General features: G+C 36.0%; 1 protein-coding gene across 2 annotated transcripts; it reads right to left on the reverse strand.

Annotated features, from left to right (window-relative positions):
* Positions 1-9,516: 9,516 nt before the first annotated feature.
* LOC140855680 (cycloartenol-C-24-methyltransferase 1-like) lies at positions 9,517-15,995 on the reverse strand. 2 transcript variants are annotated; one of them, XM_073252044.1, is made up of 13 exons: positions 15,858-15,995; positions 14,462-14,581; positions 12,802-12,859; positions 11,895-11,968; positions 11,678-11,762; positions 11,528-11,583; positions 11,155-11,209; positions 11,000-11,047; positions 10,658-10,741; positions 10,353-10,553; positions 10,142-10,267; positions 9,962-10,059; positions 9,517-9,846 (listed from the first exon to the last, which is right to left on the reverse strand). In XM_073252044.1, the coding sequence occupies exons 1-13, from the start codon at positions 15,965-15,967 to the stop codon at positions 9,786-9,788; spliced, it is 1,176 nt and encodes a 391-aa protein (XP_073108145.1). In that variant the 5' UTR covers positions 15,968-15,995; the 3' UTR covers positions 9,517-9,785. The 2 variants fall into 2 exon arrangements, with proteins under 2 accessions (XP_073108145.1, XP_073108146.1); XM_073252045.1 differs by lacking the exon at positions 15,858-15,995 and adding an exon at positions 12,592-12,658 and having other exon boundaries at positions 14,462-14,587.
* Positions 15,996-16,468: the final 473 nt, after the last annotated feature.

A 16,468-nucleotide genomic window follows, 5' to 3' on the forward strand; every position in this document is an offset into this window, starting at 1 on the left:
GAGCTATCGGATCGAGATGATCGTTTGTGATGATACTCTAACGATAATTATTTAGATAATGAATGGTGAAGATAAATTTTAAATTTTAAAAATATACTATATTCAAAAAAAATAAAAAAAATTATACTACAAGAAAATAGAGCTTTTACGATGGAAGATATTATTTATCATAAATAAGTTATTATTTATGATGAAAATTTTATTTACATCGTAAATAGTAAATTAGTTATGATGAAAAATTTTTATCGTAATCAATCGATGAAAAATTAATTTTTTTAAAATTAAATAATTTATGATGGAATATTTGCATCATAAATAATTTATACTTATGATGTAAAAGAATTTTTCATCATAAATATTAACTAATTTGTGATGCAAAATGTCAGTCGCAAATAATTTACAAAATTTCAAAAATTTTGTTCCTGCGGATGGCCATCGGGGCTCAGGGGTGTTGTGGGGGGGGTGGGGGATGATTTATTAATAATTTATTAATAAAATAAAAAAATAATTTTAAAAAATTAATAATTTATTAATAAAAATAATATTTTTTTATGCATATGAATAGTTCGGTTAGAGATTTGGGTCGGGATCCAAGTCGGGATCCAGGTTGGGATCTAGATCGGGATTCAGGTTGGGATATGGGCTGGATCCAGTCGAGTTTTGGATCGAGATCCAATTTGGATCCGGATCGAGATTTGGTTCAGATCCACGTACATCTCTCTATTTTCATAGAGAGATGCATGGTAGTGATTTAATGTGTGCATTGATATAACTTTAGACTTCCATTCAAGAGTCGATCTCATGAGTGTCCTCAAAACGGACTTTGTGAACAGCTCTTGGATGCCCCATTTGGAGAGTTCAGAAATACATCAATTTTTTATTATTATCATGACGTTCTTTATTCTATTGTGAAAAATTCTATCGTAGTTATCTCATTTATTTTTTAGGTATATATTAGATGTGGTTAAAATATGATCCATTTATATCGTATACTTGGAGAACTATAGGAAGATGCTGCTAGATTATCCTCGGATATGGAACAAAAAATAAAGCTGTAGCAACCATAAAAGTGATACATTTTTGAAAAGGATAGGACTTATCTTTACCTATTAGTTGGTGCTTAGATGTATTTATTACGTAAGTCATTTTAAATGATAAAATAATTAGGTAGCAATTGCCTTGTATTTGTATATGCAGAATCTGTAGATAGTGAATCCAGATCAGAATTCGATTCGGGATCCAGTTCGAGATCCTATCCGGGATCCGAGTTGGGATCTGGTTTGGATGAATGCTAGGGGTATTTTCTTTGTTGTTAATAATTTTTTTTATTATCAGATGGATATCGATAAAAGTTGGATGAATGTTAGGAATATTTTCTTATCTGAATATCGAGCAGATATTCAAAATTTTATTGAGTTTGTACGGCATAAGGCTGATAGTGCCGGTAGGATAAAGTGTCCATGCAAGAGATATGTCCATATAGTATATCATCACATATCACTTATTGATGAGCATCTGCTACGTTATGATATAGACAAGAAGTATACTCGCTGGATATAGCATGGGGAGGATGATCCAAATGAAGTTGTACGCGATGATAATGATATTGAAGATGATAGTGATGTTGCTGAATCTGTCGAACATGATGGTATAGGTTCATTATTGAATGAGTTGCATCAAGATTTTTGCTCAAATATACCCATGAGTACTAGTACATCTGAAGATAGTTCTAATCATGAACACAATATTAATGAGGTAGAATGGACTTCTGAATAGTTTGCAAAGCTTGTAAAGGATGCACAAGAGTAACTCTACCCAAATTGTATAAAGTCTCCAAATTAGAGTTTTTGATCAAATTGCTTCATCTTAAAATCATAAACCAATGGAGTCAGAAGTTATTTAATCAAAATTTGATATTGATTAAAGCAGCTTTTTTCGATGAAGAGAGACTTCAAAAATCATATTCTAAAACAAAAACATACATGCAGGAATTAGGACTTGGCTATATTCCTATATATACCTGCAAAAAAAACTGTATATTATGTTATAAGGAGAATGAATAAGCAAGTGAATATCCAAAATGCTGTGAGCCTAGGTGCAAAATCGATAATAGAAAAGAAAAAAAGGAACCCCCAGATACGTTCTTCTCTAAGCTCTAAACTCTATCTCAAAACTCTGCTAAAATTTTCACTCGAGCACTCCATTTCTATTGAAGCAGAGTACTGACTTGAGCATCAGAGGGTCTTGCCGGAGCACCCCCAACTCCGGTTTAGACTTCCCTTGTAGGTCCTGACGGCGGCCGCGGTCATCTCAACTCCAGCTTCTCCAGCTTTGACGAAATTCTGTACCAACAATGCCCATTAGGGAATGGTGCGAGTCATGACTGATCGAGTTGGACATCATATGCCACAGCTGTGCCCCTATGACGCTCTTCGATTGGCGTCACATTATGCTGGCTCAGAGGGAGGTCTTCTATAGCCACTTATAGATAAAATAATATTTAGTAAAATATTTAATTAGCACTATATTTTTATAATATTTATTATTGACGGGCTATATTTGATATTATCGATTGAGTACAATTACGTATAGTAAGCTGTGGATGATCATTTATGCTCGTGTTTCAAAGATTACCACCATCGTATTTATCACCACTGATATGCTATAGTGCAAGACTAGGGGGCGGAGGTAGCATGGCAGTGGCCATATGACAGCATCAGTATTGAGGATTGAGCTGTCATATGCCGTAGGTATGAAGATCCGGTATATCAGGTTAAGCATCTAATTTTTTTTAGAGTTTAATAATTGAATCATTTATTCTTAAATTTAGTTAGTTATTTACTAATTTGACTGTTAACTATACAGGATCGATGTGCTTGAAATGCCATCAATCGAACAAGATAGACTGTCGCGCACTATGGGGGTTCGAGACCGTTCGCTCGCCATATAAAGCAGATGATAAATAATTTTTATTTAGCATATTTTAACTCTTTAACTATTTAAATTTTTTTTATTAATTATTCTCAAATTATAGAAAGATGTAGAGAATGACAAGCTTCCTGGTAGGATCGAGATCTACCAGCAGATCCACTAGCGATGGTCAGAGGAGTGGACGACGGGGAGTCAGGAGTTTTATGTAAGTTTTTTCAACTATTTTTTTTATTGATATTTTGATTTTTAGTACCAACTTAGAATAGCTATAATTTTAATTTTCAGAATCGTATAATAGAGATTAGATCCCAGCCTATCCCTGTGGGCTCGACCGCATCCATAGATAATGAGATCTATGATCAGATGCTTGGTATGAGATCTTATTATGTTAGAAGGCTAGGATATGGGATTAGTGCTCCCCCATCCTCACACTCATCCAGGACTGACGTCCATGCTGCCTGTGATATCCGATTGATGAAAATACAGAGACAGACTGTTGAGGATCGACAGCAGACCAATGAGGATCGACAGCGGATGAGACAGATGATCGAGTAGATGGCACAAATGGAGTAGATGATGGAGCTAATGAGGCAGCAGCAGGTCGGTCCGAGCTCCTCCATCCGTTCTTCTTCTCCAGATGCTGATGCTTGACAGCGAGCGGCTTATTTTTATATTTTTATATTTTTATTTTGGATCTCTTATAATTATTAAATTTATTTTTTTATAATTATATTTTAATATAATAAAATTATTAAATTTATTTATAAGTTTATTATGTAAATTTTTATTTTATAGATTATAAATATATAACATTAAAAATATAAATAAAAAAATATATATTTGTAAATTATTTTTTTAAAAAATATTATATTTTAATTAGCGATGGAATTATTTGTGATAAAAAATGTGTCGCAAATAACATTATTTGTGAGGGAACTATTCTGTCGTAAATAATTTATTTTTTAAATTTTAATTTTTTTTAATTATTGTGATGGAATATTATAGTCGTAAATAATTTTTTTGGCAACATAACAATTTATGATGAAATTTTGTGCTGCAAAAAAGTAATTTATTTATTTATTAAAATATATTAAATTTATTTATTAAATTATTGATGATAGAAAATTTTTATCGTAAATAATTTTATTTATGATGAAATTACATTATTTGCAATGAAATTTTTTTTCGTCATAAATAATTTTAAAAATAAAAAAAAATTACGATGTAAATATTTCGTTGCAAAAAAATAATTTTTAGCGATAAAAATTTCGTTTCCGTCGTAAAATATTATCTGCGACTGTATTTTTAGCAGGACAGTATGATAGGCAAAATTTTCATCGCATATACTTATTTGCTACAGAAATTTAGTATTTGCGACGCTTTTTGCATCGCAAATACACTTTTCTGTTGCTATGATATCTATTATTGATCCCCATCTCCAATGGCACATGTGATGAGCCACCGAGCCATGCTGATCTTTTTGATCTTCCTTCCTTCTGACCTCCGCTTTAATCATTGTATTCGAGAAGATTGATAGAAACTCTAATACAATCCCATCAAATCACGTCACCGTTGGGAGCAGCTAGCTATCGGTCAGATAAGACAGCTACAAACGAAATTCTTCTAAGCGTAAATAATTTTATTTATGATGAAAATACATTATTTGCAATGAAATTTTTTTCATCATAAATAATTTTAAAAATAAAAAAAATTTACGATGTAAATATTTCGTTGCAAAAAAATAATTTTTAGCGACAAAAATTTCGTTTCCGTCGTAAAATATTATCTGCGACTGCATTTTTAGCAGGACAGTATGATAGGCAAAATTTTCATCGCATATACTTATTTGCGACAGAAATTTAGTATTTGTGACGCTTTTTGCATCGCAAATATACTTTTCTGTTGCTGTGATATCTATTATTGATCCCCATCTCCAATGGCACATGTGATGAGCCACCGAGCCATGCTGATCTTTTTGATCTCCCTTCCTTCTGACCTCCGCTTTAATCATTGTATTCGAGAAGATTGATAGAAACTCTAATACAATCCCATCAAATCACGTCACCGTTGGGAGCAGCTAGCTATCGGTCAGATAAGACAGCTACAACCGCTCAATATCGAGATATCAAGCCGAAAATCTCAAGATAGCGCATCTAAAGGAGTCGGAACAATCTCCAATTCTTCTTTCTCACGATTCTCACCCTTACAAATAGAGGTAATCAAAGATCCACAAGGTATGTAATTCTCTCGCACGCTCCTTTTCATCTGTTTCAGATTTCTGATTTGAGTATCAGAAAATCTCTACTAAAACCACTCAAGGTCAGGAACTTATTGTTGTAAATCTGATTGCCATCATCTCTGTCGGGCATCGTTTTACTCCAGCAACCCTGTCAAGCCGAAAATCAACGGCGACGAGTCTCTTCCACTTATCCTCTATATTCTGTACCACACCTATCCTGACTCTGCTGTACAGAACTCTTATTCTTTTTCTTATCAATAAATGACAAGGGCCTGCTTCCCCTTGCAGCCTCCTCCTTTGATCCCCAAAAAAAAAAAAAGAAAAGGTTCCCACGGCTCATTGCAGGCCTCCCTTCTTTCCTCTTGCACGTGCCAAGATGACGATAAGAGAAGCATTCTTCTAAGGGCTCAGTAGCGAAAAATCCTCGGATTGCATGGAGACAATCTCCCTGCGTAAGACATTCTCTTTCTGAACTCTTTGACTACGGCTGAAGTTAAAAGTTTCGGGAAGGAAATGCGGCCTCCCATTCCAAGGCAATGCGGAGGCTGTTGCATCAAGACTCAAAGGCCTGGAACTCCGTCGATGCAACATGGCAAGTGTGGCTGTTGTGGAGTGATCGCCATCCCGTGCTTGGCACCCTGGCAGAGAAGGGTTTTGGTTAGTCATTTTGTGCATGTTTTGCTGCCTGAATGTGGTCCATTTTGATGCTTGGGTGTTTCTTTTTGGTTGGGGTGGTTTCTTGTATTTCAGAAAAATCATTTATGGACAGTTATTGTACTACTATCGAAGTTCTTTGTTTCAGCTTAGTGTTCTCTTCAACCCTGTGGCTTCCCGTTCACTGTTACCAGAAGAAGGCTCTAGCCGTTTCTCCAGCCTATGTGGATATAGAAGTTGTTTCTTTTTTTATATATCGCTGGTTTCTCAACCTAAGGATACTTCAGCCGATTCATTCATCTTTCGTATCATGGGCTCCCCCTCAGCGGAGCTTCTCAAAATCTTGTGGCGATTAATTCAAATCTTGATGATGGCCATTTTAACTTGGAACATCAAAGGTTTAGGGAGGGCGAGGAAGCTTCACGAGACGCCATGTTTCAATCCAAAGGCAAAGTCATCTGTATTCAAGAAGCTTAGCGAGATGCCATGTTTCTTCTTCATGCTTTTGAGCTTCTGACTAGATCAAAAATTAATTTTCAGAAGACCTTGATGGCCTGCGTGGGCTTTAGAGGAGAAAAACGTAACTGATTTGCTAGACTAATGGATTGCTCATTGACAAACTTCTCGATTGTTGGTGGATGTCTGGTCAGAATACTATTTTTCAGGACCTTTTCGATACTGCGCATCGCAGCAGGAAGAAAGAAGAAATAAAACAGAAACAATCAAATACGTGGATCAGCCAAAACAATGTTTGCCTCTATGGGGCATGCAAGCTTCACTATAAGAAAAGAGAAAAAGTTACAAGAGGATATCACATCCTCAATCCTGATACATCGAATCTCTTCCTCATAGGAAACTCTCCCTCACAAAAGCTCTCTTTCTAGAAAGACCCCCTGAATCTCTGAAGTGATCACTATCCGCTATCCAATAGTCTGCTTGAAGCCCCTACTGCTTCTATTGGCGCCTCGCTTCTGTTCTCTGAGTTCTCTACCAAACAAAGTCGCACGCACACCCCCTATTCCATGAACAGGGCCTTTTAAAGACTTAAATCGGTAAAAGAATAGGACACAGACTCCTTTCAGCACCCAAAACACTTCCCTAAACCCTCGGATCTTGACCGGTAGCGCCCCAGGCCGTCTGATCACGATGTGGTCCACGAAATAACCCGTAGACCGTGAGAAATGAGTAGGAAACGCCATTCTACCCACGGTGAACTACGAGAAACTGAGGAAAATGCCCACTCGATTCACGCAGATCCCCGATGGACCGCCGGTCCACGCCTACGTGTGGACCGTGTGAAGAGAAATGCACGGACCGAGCCTGCGTGAGCTAGCATGGGCCTAGGCCGCGCTCGTGCCTGAGCTAATGGACCTGGGCCATGCTCTGCACGCACAGGCGCCCGCATGTTTGCGAGCTGGGCCACGCGTTCGTGGCCTGGTCGCGCGCTGCCGCACGTGACCACGCCACTACTGCCTCCGCCGGCCCACCACCGGCCGCCGCCGGCCTCCGTCGCTCCGAATTTCATGCTATCTTCAATTGAGCATATCTCTTTCATTCGGACTCCTTTTGAGGTGATTTTGCGCTCGTTGAACTTCGTTCGTCGTCGCGGACCTTGCTGTGAGCTCAATGTGAACTGAATGTCAAAACGTCAAATCTTAACACCGATCAACTACCTCAGCTTTCCTCTTAACTATAAGAAACTAAGATCAGCTGACTGAAATTTCTTGGTGGAAAATACCGATAAAAGATTAGGTTCACAGAAATGCAAACGGCTCAGCATAGGGGGTCAACTAGCACTTGTTAATTCCGTCCTTGGCTCGATTCTGGTGTACCGGATGTCATCGATGTTGTTACCAATTAAAGTGATCAATAAAATAGATAAGAGAAGAAGACAATAATTCCTATGGCCGGGCACAAAACATACATGGGAGGTCATTATTTAGTCAAAGGAAAGAAAGTCTGTATAGGACTCTGATATTTGCGTAGGAGCTGGTTGTGGATCTTCTCTTGATCTCGTACGTGTCACCTTGCTGCTACTTCCTTATACCTTATCCGGCTACTTTCTTGTAAGAAAGTAGCACCCACATTGTGGTAGCGTGATCAATGGCACCTTCTCTGTCATTGAAGTGGCAGCAAGGTGACTTTCCGAGAGTTTTCGAGAGTTAGGCCCGAAAGATCAAAGCTACAGGCCTAGAAAAACCATGTGTGGGCTCTACATCAACAGCAGATTTGGACTTAATTACGAGGCACGTTCCTCTTATCCAGCGAGGGCTCCCCTGATACAGAAAGATTGCTGTGCGTCGGCTGCTTTGGTCCTTGCGGTTAACCTACTGCAACAAGGAAAGACCCTCTCTTTTAATGCTATCCTTGAACAGAGCGAAACCTAAAAATGATCCTCCAAATAGAATCTGCATCTTATGCATGCAATGGAAGGCCAAAGAGGTCCAAATGTATCCCGATCTGCAGATTATACAGCACAGTTTCATCTCTGTACGACCATAATTTTACAAAAAATCTGAAAAATTGGTCCCTCCCAGATCCTTGATGAAAGGCATCGAGCGAGAGGGAGGAACAGAAAAATTTTGAAGCCTATAGGAATCAAATCCGAATCATATCTAAGCTGGAACCTCCTTGGTGCCAGGGATATGCGATAAGGACCTGGAGCTTAGACCCCGCTTCTAGAAGTGGTGACACTCCGAACGTTGCTCTGGACAGGTCCTGATAGTGCTAAACTTGATGCTCTTGAGTAGGCAAGAACACCGAAGGTTGATTTAGGACGACCTAGGAAGTATACTTCATCCCCACCATTCACACTCCTTTTTTTTTATTTTTGGTAAGACATTCGCTTTATACAACTCTAGTATAAGTACAATTTCAAAAATTAAAAAAGAGAATGTCCGGAAAGTACATCGGTAAAAAAAAAATATCATTTCAAACCCCATCAGGATGCTGAGCAACAAACGAGGCCACCCATCCATACTCCTCTTTGAATAGTAGATTCTGGAGGAATGGCCCACATCTTTGCAAATGAAGCAAACCAAGCTACTACGGCACTCCCGCCTATGGTGGCCCAAGTCTATAGAGCGAAAATAGTCCCCTTTTTGAGTGGAAAGTCCCTCTTTCTCTAGGAAGTAAGGAATGGAATGGACCTACGTACATCCTATGCCGACGCCGAGCTCTTAAAGATCGATGATCAATGCCCGGAGTTAAAACCAAAATGAAGAATGGTACCCTAGTTGTTGGCGTTAGTTGGCTTAATAAATATATCATTCCATGCTCTCTTTAAGAATCTCTAGGGCAAAGAAGAAGTGGAGTCAATAGCAAGCTATTTGCCCTTGTCAGAGCTAGAGAACTTCCGATGGACCTGTCATATTCACTCCCTCTTGATAATCAACTCTAGATGGGCCACGATGAAGATGAGGTACATTAAAGCCATTAAAACCAGACAAGAATCCTCACCTACCCAGAGGGACAACATTGGCTCTAGTTAATGTCAGAGAATGAGGATGATGAATGGTCCTTTTATGATCCAAATCCCTATTTCTAGCACCTTGGCCGCATCTTCAATCTCTCCTGCTAGCAACAATCGTCACCCATCTGTCTCTCCCTTGCTCTAGCGGCCCTCTAGTCATTTGCCTTCAAATATATACACAACTTCAAATCTGTATATACAAAGGTATACACGCAAAATATCTAAAAATTTGTAACGTGGTCCAACTTTAATTTAGGTTTTCAGCACATTTATGCTTTGTGGATAACAATTACAAAGGTCACATGCTAATGGAATCAAAGAGATACTTTCGTAAGGAGGAAGCTGACATAATGTTCGGCCACAACTGAAGTACATATATACGGATACAAATACATACATATATAATCATAACCAATCCCCGCTAATCATCAAGCTAAGCCACGGCTGACAAACCTTTGAAAGACAACAACTGGTTTTGCCTCTTGCTCCTCAAGAGTTTGAAAGAGGCTTCCGAGCAAGGAAGAAGTACATCGGTGTAAAAATCTCATCCCTGCATCAATTAGCGACGTTACCTCATTTGAAACTGTCATGCAAACATTACTACATATGAAGATTGGGAGCATCCAGAAATTATAATAATTCGTGAACTCAAAATATTTACTCACCTTCCACCTTCCACAAGTGCGTCACCATCCTTTTCTAGGAATGAATGAACTTTTGAACTGCCTGCCGGAGCAAGTCCGACAAATTCTAGCATACTAACCTATAAAACACAAGATGCAAATGGAAGAAAGCAGCAGGAAAAAGCAGAAACAAGAAATGAAAACAGTAACGATCTAATTTACCACAGATCTAGTAATGCAACGTCCAATGGCTATTGATCGGAAGTTATTTATGGCGAGTTTGAACGCATCGAAGGGCAAATACCATGGCACTTCGGAATCTAAGCTACGATCTCTCTCCCACACAACCTGTAAGATTTCATTTGTAAATGGTCTCAAATAGGTCTATATAGAGAAAGCATTAAGGACCAGTACATTATGTGTGACATCTTACCTCAAACCCAGCAAGCTTTAAGGCTTCAAGACATTGGCTTGTAGTTCTTATATCTAGGAGACCAGAACCAAGTTCAATATCAGCCTTAATTTTCTGATGCTTTTCATTCCTGGGATCAAAGTGATCAGTCAAGCACAACTCATAGGCCGCAAAACACTGACCAGGCTTAAGTACTCTGCAAATCTCCTTATAGCAGGCAACCTATACCAACCATAAAGGCATTAGAAGTATTTGGAAATAGTGTGATATGCAAACTAAAATAAACCATAACAAATGTTTAGACAAGCATTTGCATTGGAGTATACCAGGTCTGTTGCATAGGATGTTGCTTCTATTGCATATATACCATCAAAAGTATTATCAGGGAATGGCATATCCATGAAGTTACCCTGTTGATATGATAAACAAACATTAGGCATGAAGATTAGCTAGAACATTAACCAAAATATTAAGGTTCTCTTGAGCACTGGTTTTGTCTGTGTATGTTAACAACAAAAGCATATCTTTAAATTAGAGGGAATAGAAATAGCATAAATTCAGTGAGATAAAATGGTTGTGCATAAATAGACAGATATATAGTGGAAAACAACTGCAGAAATATGAAAAATATTGACAGTCAAAGAGAGGAGAGAACGGGCGAAGAGTACCTTAACTAGTTTGCAAGATTCACTAAATCCTGCTAACCGGTTGAGCTCCTGTGGGGTAAACATTGTTAGCATGCATTACTATCAAATTTCAAATGGACATTGATGTTAACAAAGACATACTGATACTAATAATATTTTTAAAAAATTGTAACAACCTTGGCTCTTGATATTTGGTACTCATTGTTGTTCAAACCGGTAATGGATGTTAAGCTGCAATAGTTAAATTCAAAATGTTAGCTCATCTAATCTCATCAATGTGTCTTGGTGTAACAATGCAGAACTTCATGCAAAAAAAACTAGTTAAAAAGTGTTATTTGGATTTCTTGACATTATACAAGCATTTAAGATCATTTCAGTGAATAATTAATGTGGAACGGACCTCACACTTAGTATGGTATAATCTTAAAACCTTCACCAATTTTGGAAGCGATAATTATTTCTCTGTGTAACTTTAGAATAGAATGCAGACTAATAAGAGGGAAGATTACCTAAATATAGACTAGCAAGAGGAGGGGGTGTGAAGGTTACCTAAATCTAGCTATTTCCCGTAGTGGTCCACCAATCCCGCAACCCACATCGAGCACCTGCATTTACAAATATAGAAGTGCATGTTACCTATAAAGCACTTGGCTACTAAGAGGCGTCGTGTAAGTTATAAAATGGAAAGACTACTAAAACCTTCATTCCCCTTTTCAAGCCTAGTTGCAGGGCAAGAAAATGCTCATGCCGCTTGATGCTTTCTCGAAATGTCTCCCCTTTACATCTTCATAAACATTAATTATTATAATGATTACTAACATAGAGTTATCATGAAAGATGAATAAACATAGTATAGGAATTTCTTTTGAAAGACGAATATAGTAAATTCAGAGTAATGAAAGTACGAGGTGCTAACCTGCTTGCAAAGTGAAAGGATTCGCCCCAGGTATATTCCACGTATCTGGTTACAAGATCATAGTACTTGTTTACCTGAAATGCATCGTATAAATACCAAAAGCGTTTACAATTGCGCTTCGAGGATTTGGACGAAGCCACAATTACTGTTTCATGTCAGGTTTGAAGCCACGATGATGTTTTAAAATCCCTTCATTGGATTACCAGAAACAAAAAAAAAAAGCTTCTTTATTAAAATACAGATCCCCTCACAAGACAAACAAGCGTCATCTGATCACTAGTGTATACTTTATTCATAATTAAAACAGTTTATAAATCAGAAGTGCTAACTACATAGTCTTTTACAAGTAACCAATTTTGGAATTTTAAAGAAAACCTATGGTTGCATTTGTGATGGCTGTCACTTTAGAAGAGAGAAAAATAAAAAAGCAAGAAATATGGTTCCCATGTTTTAACATTTTTGACAACCCAAACTTGTTTGATAGTCAATCTTTTTTGAAAAAAATGAAAAAAAAAAAAAAAAAAGTAACCCTGGAAAAAGAGCAAGTCTTGTTAAAATATTCAAGTAGAAGGGATCCCATAAATGGACCAAACTTATCCCTTCAATTGATGTCAGAAGCGGACGTTTACAGCTCAATTATCTTAGGATACAACAGTAAATATCCAAGCGATATCCTAGAGTATGTATGCCTTCTAACCTTCTCTTCCCCGAAATAGCCAGCAAGCCAACATTCCTCTGATTCTGTGACCATATGACGCTCTAACCTATGGGATCACATTTTTAAATGTCCACACTGGCAGTGAGTTTAATATATACCAAATCCCCAAAAGTGAATTTAATTATTGCTCTATTAAAATTACCATCCAACAAATAGATAAAGAATAGATAAATAACTAAATTCTCTCACCATGTCAGCGGCGTTGGCCTTTCTCGTCCCCTCATTCCCCCCATGATACTTCTTGTACCTATAGAAATGGTCATCGCATACACAATTTGTAAGTAATTGCGCTCAGAAAGAACTACTTTGGAAATAAATTGCTGTGAACACCGGGAAGTAACTTCAATGCACCACCTTTTGGTGGCGTCAATTTATCTGTGGATTGTCAAAATCAGTAATGAAAGCAGCAAGATTTTTTTTTTTTTTTGGCTTTGCGAAGATTTTTTCTATATCATCAAACAGGATTTCTTTGGTTCGTGGAAAAAATTTATTCCTTTAAAAAATTACTTCAAATTACTTTCTAAGAATATGATGTCTGAAATTATAATTTTAATATATTTAATTTATTATAAAAAAATAATTTATTAAAAAATAATTTATATTTAATTTGAATATCTATTTTTTTGTAAAAACTATGTAAAATATCTTTTATATCTTTAATAAATATAAAAATATATCTTTTTGCTCCCAACTCTATATAAATATTAATATAATATTTATATTAATACAAATATAATATTAATATAAATATTATTTTATTATTAATATTATTATAAATATATTAAATGAGATAAAAAATTTTATTTTATGTTTCAAGTTAAAAACAGCTCCCCACTTGAGTTTAAATTAAAAGTAGCTCTCCATTCTAAATATAAATTAAAAGTAACTCCCCATTTCTAACTGAAATGACCATTATACCCTTATATCTTCATACGGTTATACAATAAGGTAGTATTATTTTATAATAACGCAGTACTGATTATAATAAGATAGTACTGTTTGCTAATATCGCAGTGTTGTTTTATAATAAGTAACGCAGTATTGATTTATAATAAGATGGTACTATTTTTTAATACAGCAGTACTATTTTTTAATATCGCAGTGTTGTTTTATAATACGACAGTACTGTTTTATAATAATGTTATATTACAATAAGATAGTACTTTTTTATAATAAGACAGTACTGTATTATAATAAGAAAGTATTGTTTTGTAATACCCTTACATCATAATAAGATAGTATTATTTTACAATAAGGCAATATTATATTATAATAAGATAGTACTATTTTCTAAAATCGCAGTATTGTTTTAGTGTTGGTTTATAACTGCAGGGGCAATTTGATCATTTATGTAAATTGGGGAGCTGCTTTTAAGTAAAATTCAACTTAGGGAGCTACTTTTAAGTTTAAACTCAAACAAGGAGTTTTCACTAGTTTACCCTAAATATGATAAATTAGTATAATATAAATATTATAATATTATATCAATATAAATATCATATTATATTAATATAAAATTAATATATTATTAATATTATATTATATTAATATTTATAAGAATAATATTAAAAAAATATTTTTGAAAAGAAAAAAGATTATCAATTTTCATACCATGAGAAGTTCCAAAATCCACCTCTTCCATAAATTTATACTTTTCATAAAATATAAAAAATATTTTTGTATGAGAAGAACTTTTTACATTCTCTCTTTTCTTAAAATTTCAATCAAATAAATGCTATCATCTGCTTCCCAAAAATTATCACTTCTTCTCCTAATTTTCACGAACCAAACAAGTCCACGAAGTAAGAGGCATTATAGAAGAAAAACTGTGGCAAGGTGAGAAATTTACTGCTCCATTGTCGATTTGATTCTTGCCTTTTCTAGCCTTCCTCCCACATTCGTAACAGAACTTAAAGCTCCTGAATCCGACATTTTTTTCGCTGTAGCTCCAGAGACGCTGAAGGATTGCCTGCTTCAAACAAAAAAAAAAAAAAGAAAAAGAAAAAAAAGAGAGGCCTGAAAAGGAAAATTCATCTACTTTCCCAAAGTTTGAAGACACGCGGAGAAAGAAATACAAATTGTTTGTTTCTAAATAAAAGTATTTATATAAAAAATATGTATAAAAAATTTATATTTCAAAATGATTCCCGTGATCATGATTACAATGAAATTTTACTTCACTTTCTCTCAGTTAAATCACGAACTCCTGCGCCACAGAAATGACTTTTGACTTGACGCTAGGTTAGGTCGGGTATAGATCGGGATTGCATGTGTTGTTATCTTAAGACTAAGATAGAACCTGACCGACCCGTTGTTACTCTTCTATGTATTAGTGGTCGCAAATAGAAATAAAAAGGGATTGATTATGTAAATACATCCTTTTGAATAATTTATCTTTTAGAATATTTTTTATATAAAAAATAAAAACTGTATATACATGCAAGTGTATGCACACATATGTATATATGTGTATATAAATATATATGTATGCATGCATATACGATGAAAATAATAGGAGAATTTAAACAAAAATGCATTAATACTTGCAAAAATAAAAAAAAAAAAAGATGATGTGACACATGAAGTTAAAAATCGTTAGCTCCGCTCTCTCCTCTCCCACACCTAATCTCTAACCTTTTCTTCTCTCAAACGACATCCATCAATGGTTATGTGGATTCGTGGTGAAAGGTGGATGCACTGAGAGTCGTATAGATTGGACCAACTTAAAGACAATCGGATTTGCCTCCTGATCTGGATGGATGGAGCCTACTTCATCTCTCTCTCTCTCTCTCTCTCTCTCTATGTGTGTATATATATAGGATGCTACACCAGTCCCTGAACTGGGTGGTGAGTAAGTGGTATCTGTAATAGTATTACTCGGAATGAAGAACATATTCGGTGAGAAAAAGTTAAAAAGGACATAAAAGAAAGGAAGGTGAAATCAAGGAGACTTCTTTTGTTTTCGGCACCCAATCCTATGATTCCGCGGAGATCACGTTCACTCAATTCTTCCTCAAAACGGAAAAGGGAAAAAGACACAACAAAACAAGAATAACGTCGACAAAAACGTATCTCATATTCCATCTAAATCTGATCTGAAAAACAAAAATACCAGTAAAACATTGAAGTAAAGAAGACTAAACTTTCATTAAGAACTAAAGAATTAAAAATGAACAAAAAAAAAGGCGACTAAAAAGATAGGATTAGCATCGGCTTGGAGGGAATGAGAGAAGAGAAGGCCTTACAAAGAGCGCGAAACGAATGTTATCCCCGGGGACGGTCTAGGAGAGGCTATGCGAAGGGATGAGCGAGGCTTACAGGCTCTATTTATAGAGAGAGGCTGGGGTTTGGACATGGAGGGACTTGTACGTAATTATACTTGTATGGAGAGAAAGAGGCCTCCTCTGTTCGACTACATGCATTGACTCTTCTATTTGAGTTCTCACTCCAGTAATTATTCTTTACAAGCTCATAAAAATTCTGAGATCGGCTGCATCCAATATAATATAGAGAAAAAAAAAATTCAAATCAATCTAGAAATTTATAGATAATTTTTTCAATTTTTTATCAGATTCATGGATAAATCATGCTCTGGGCTGGGCTGCCATATCAGCCCGGCACCATCCAACTCGAATCCTGCAGGTGATTAATTTCTTTGTTAATTTTTTTTCTTTCCAGGCTAGCTAGCAATGTGGGTTTGATGGTAACTGGCAGAAGAAGTTATTAGATAAAATTATTCTATCAGGTAAGATATAGGTAAAGCCAACGAAAAGCTCCGTAACATTTGGTTTTTAACTAATTGCTAACCATGATTAACCATGGTTTAATAGGAAATTATTATCGGCTCTGAAAGTAA

This window comes from Elaeis guineensis, chromosome 2 (genome assembly GCF_000442705.2).
Source record: "Elaeis guineensis isolate ETL-2024a chromosome 2, EG11, whole genome shotgun sequence".
Taxonomy (NCBI): Eukaryota; Viridiplantae; Streptophyta; class Magnoliopsida; order Arecales; family Arecaceae; genus Elaeis; species Elaeis guineensis.

Excerpts from the sequence above, each read along its gene's own strand:
- LOC140855680 (XM_073252044.1), bottom strand. The coding sequence starts at position 15,967 with ATGTCCAAACCCCAGCCTCTCTCTATAAATAGAGCCTGTAAGCCTCGC. Across the intron at positions 10,268-10,352 it reads TAAAGCTTGCTGGGTTTGAG|GTTGTGTGGGAGAGAGATCG; the intron begins GTAAGATGTCAC and ends GAAATCTTACAG. Across the intron at positions 10,060-10,141 it reads GTTGCATTACTAGATCTGTG|GTTAGTATGCTAGAATTTGT; the intron begins GTAAATTAGATC and ends TGTGTTTTATAG.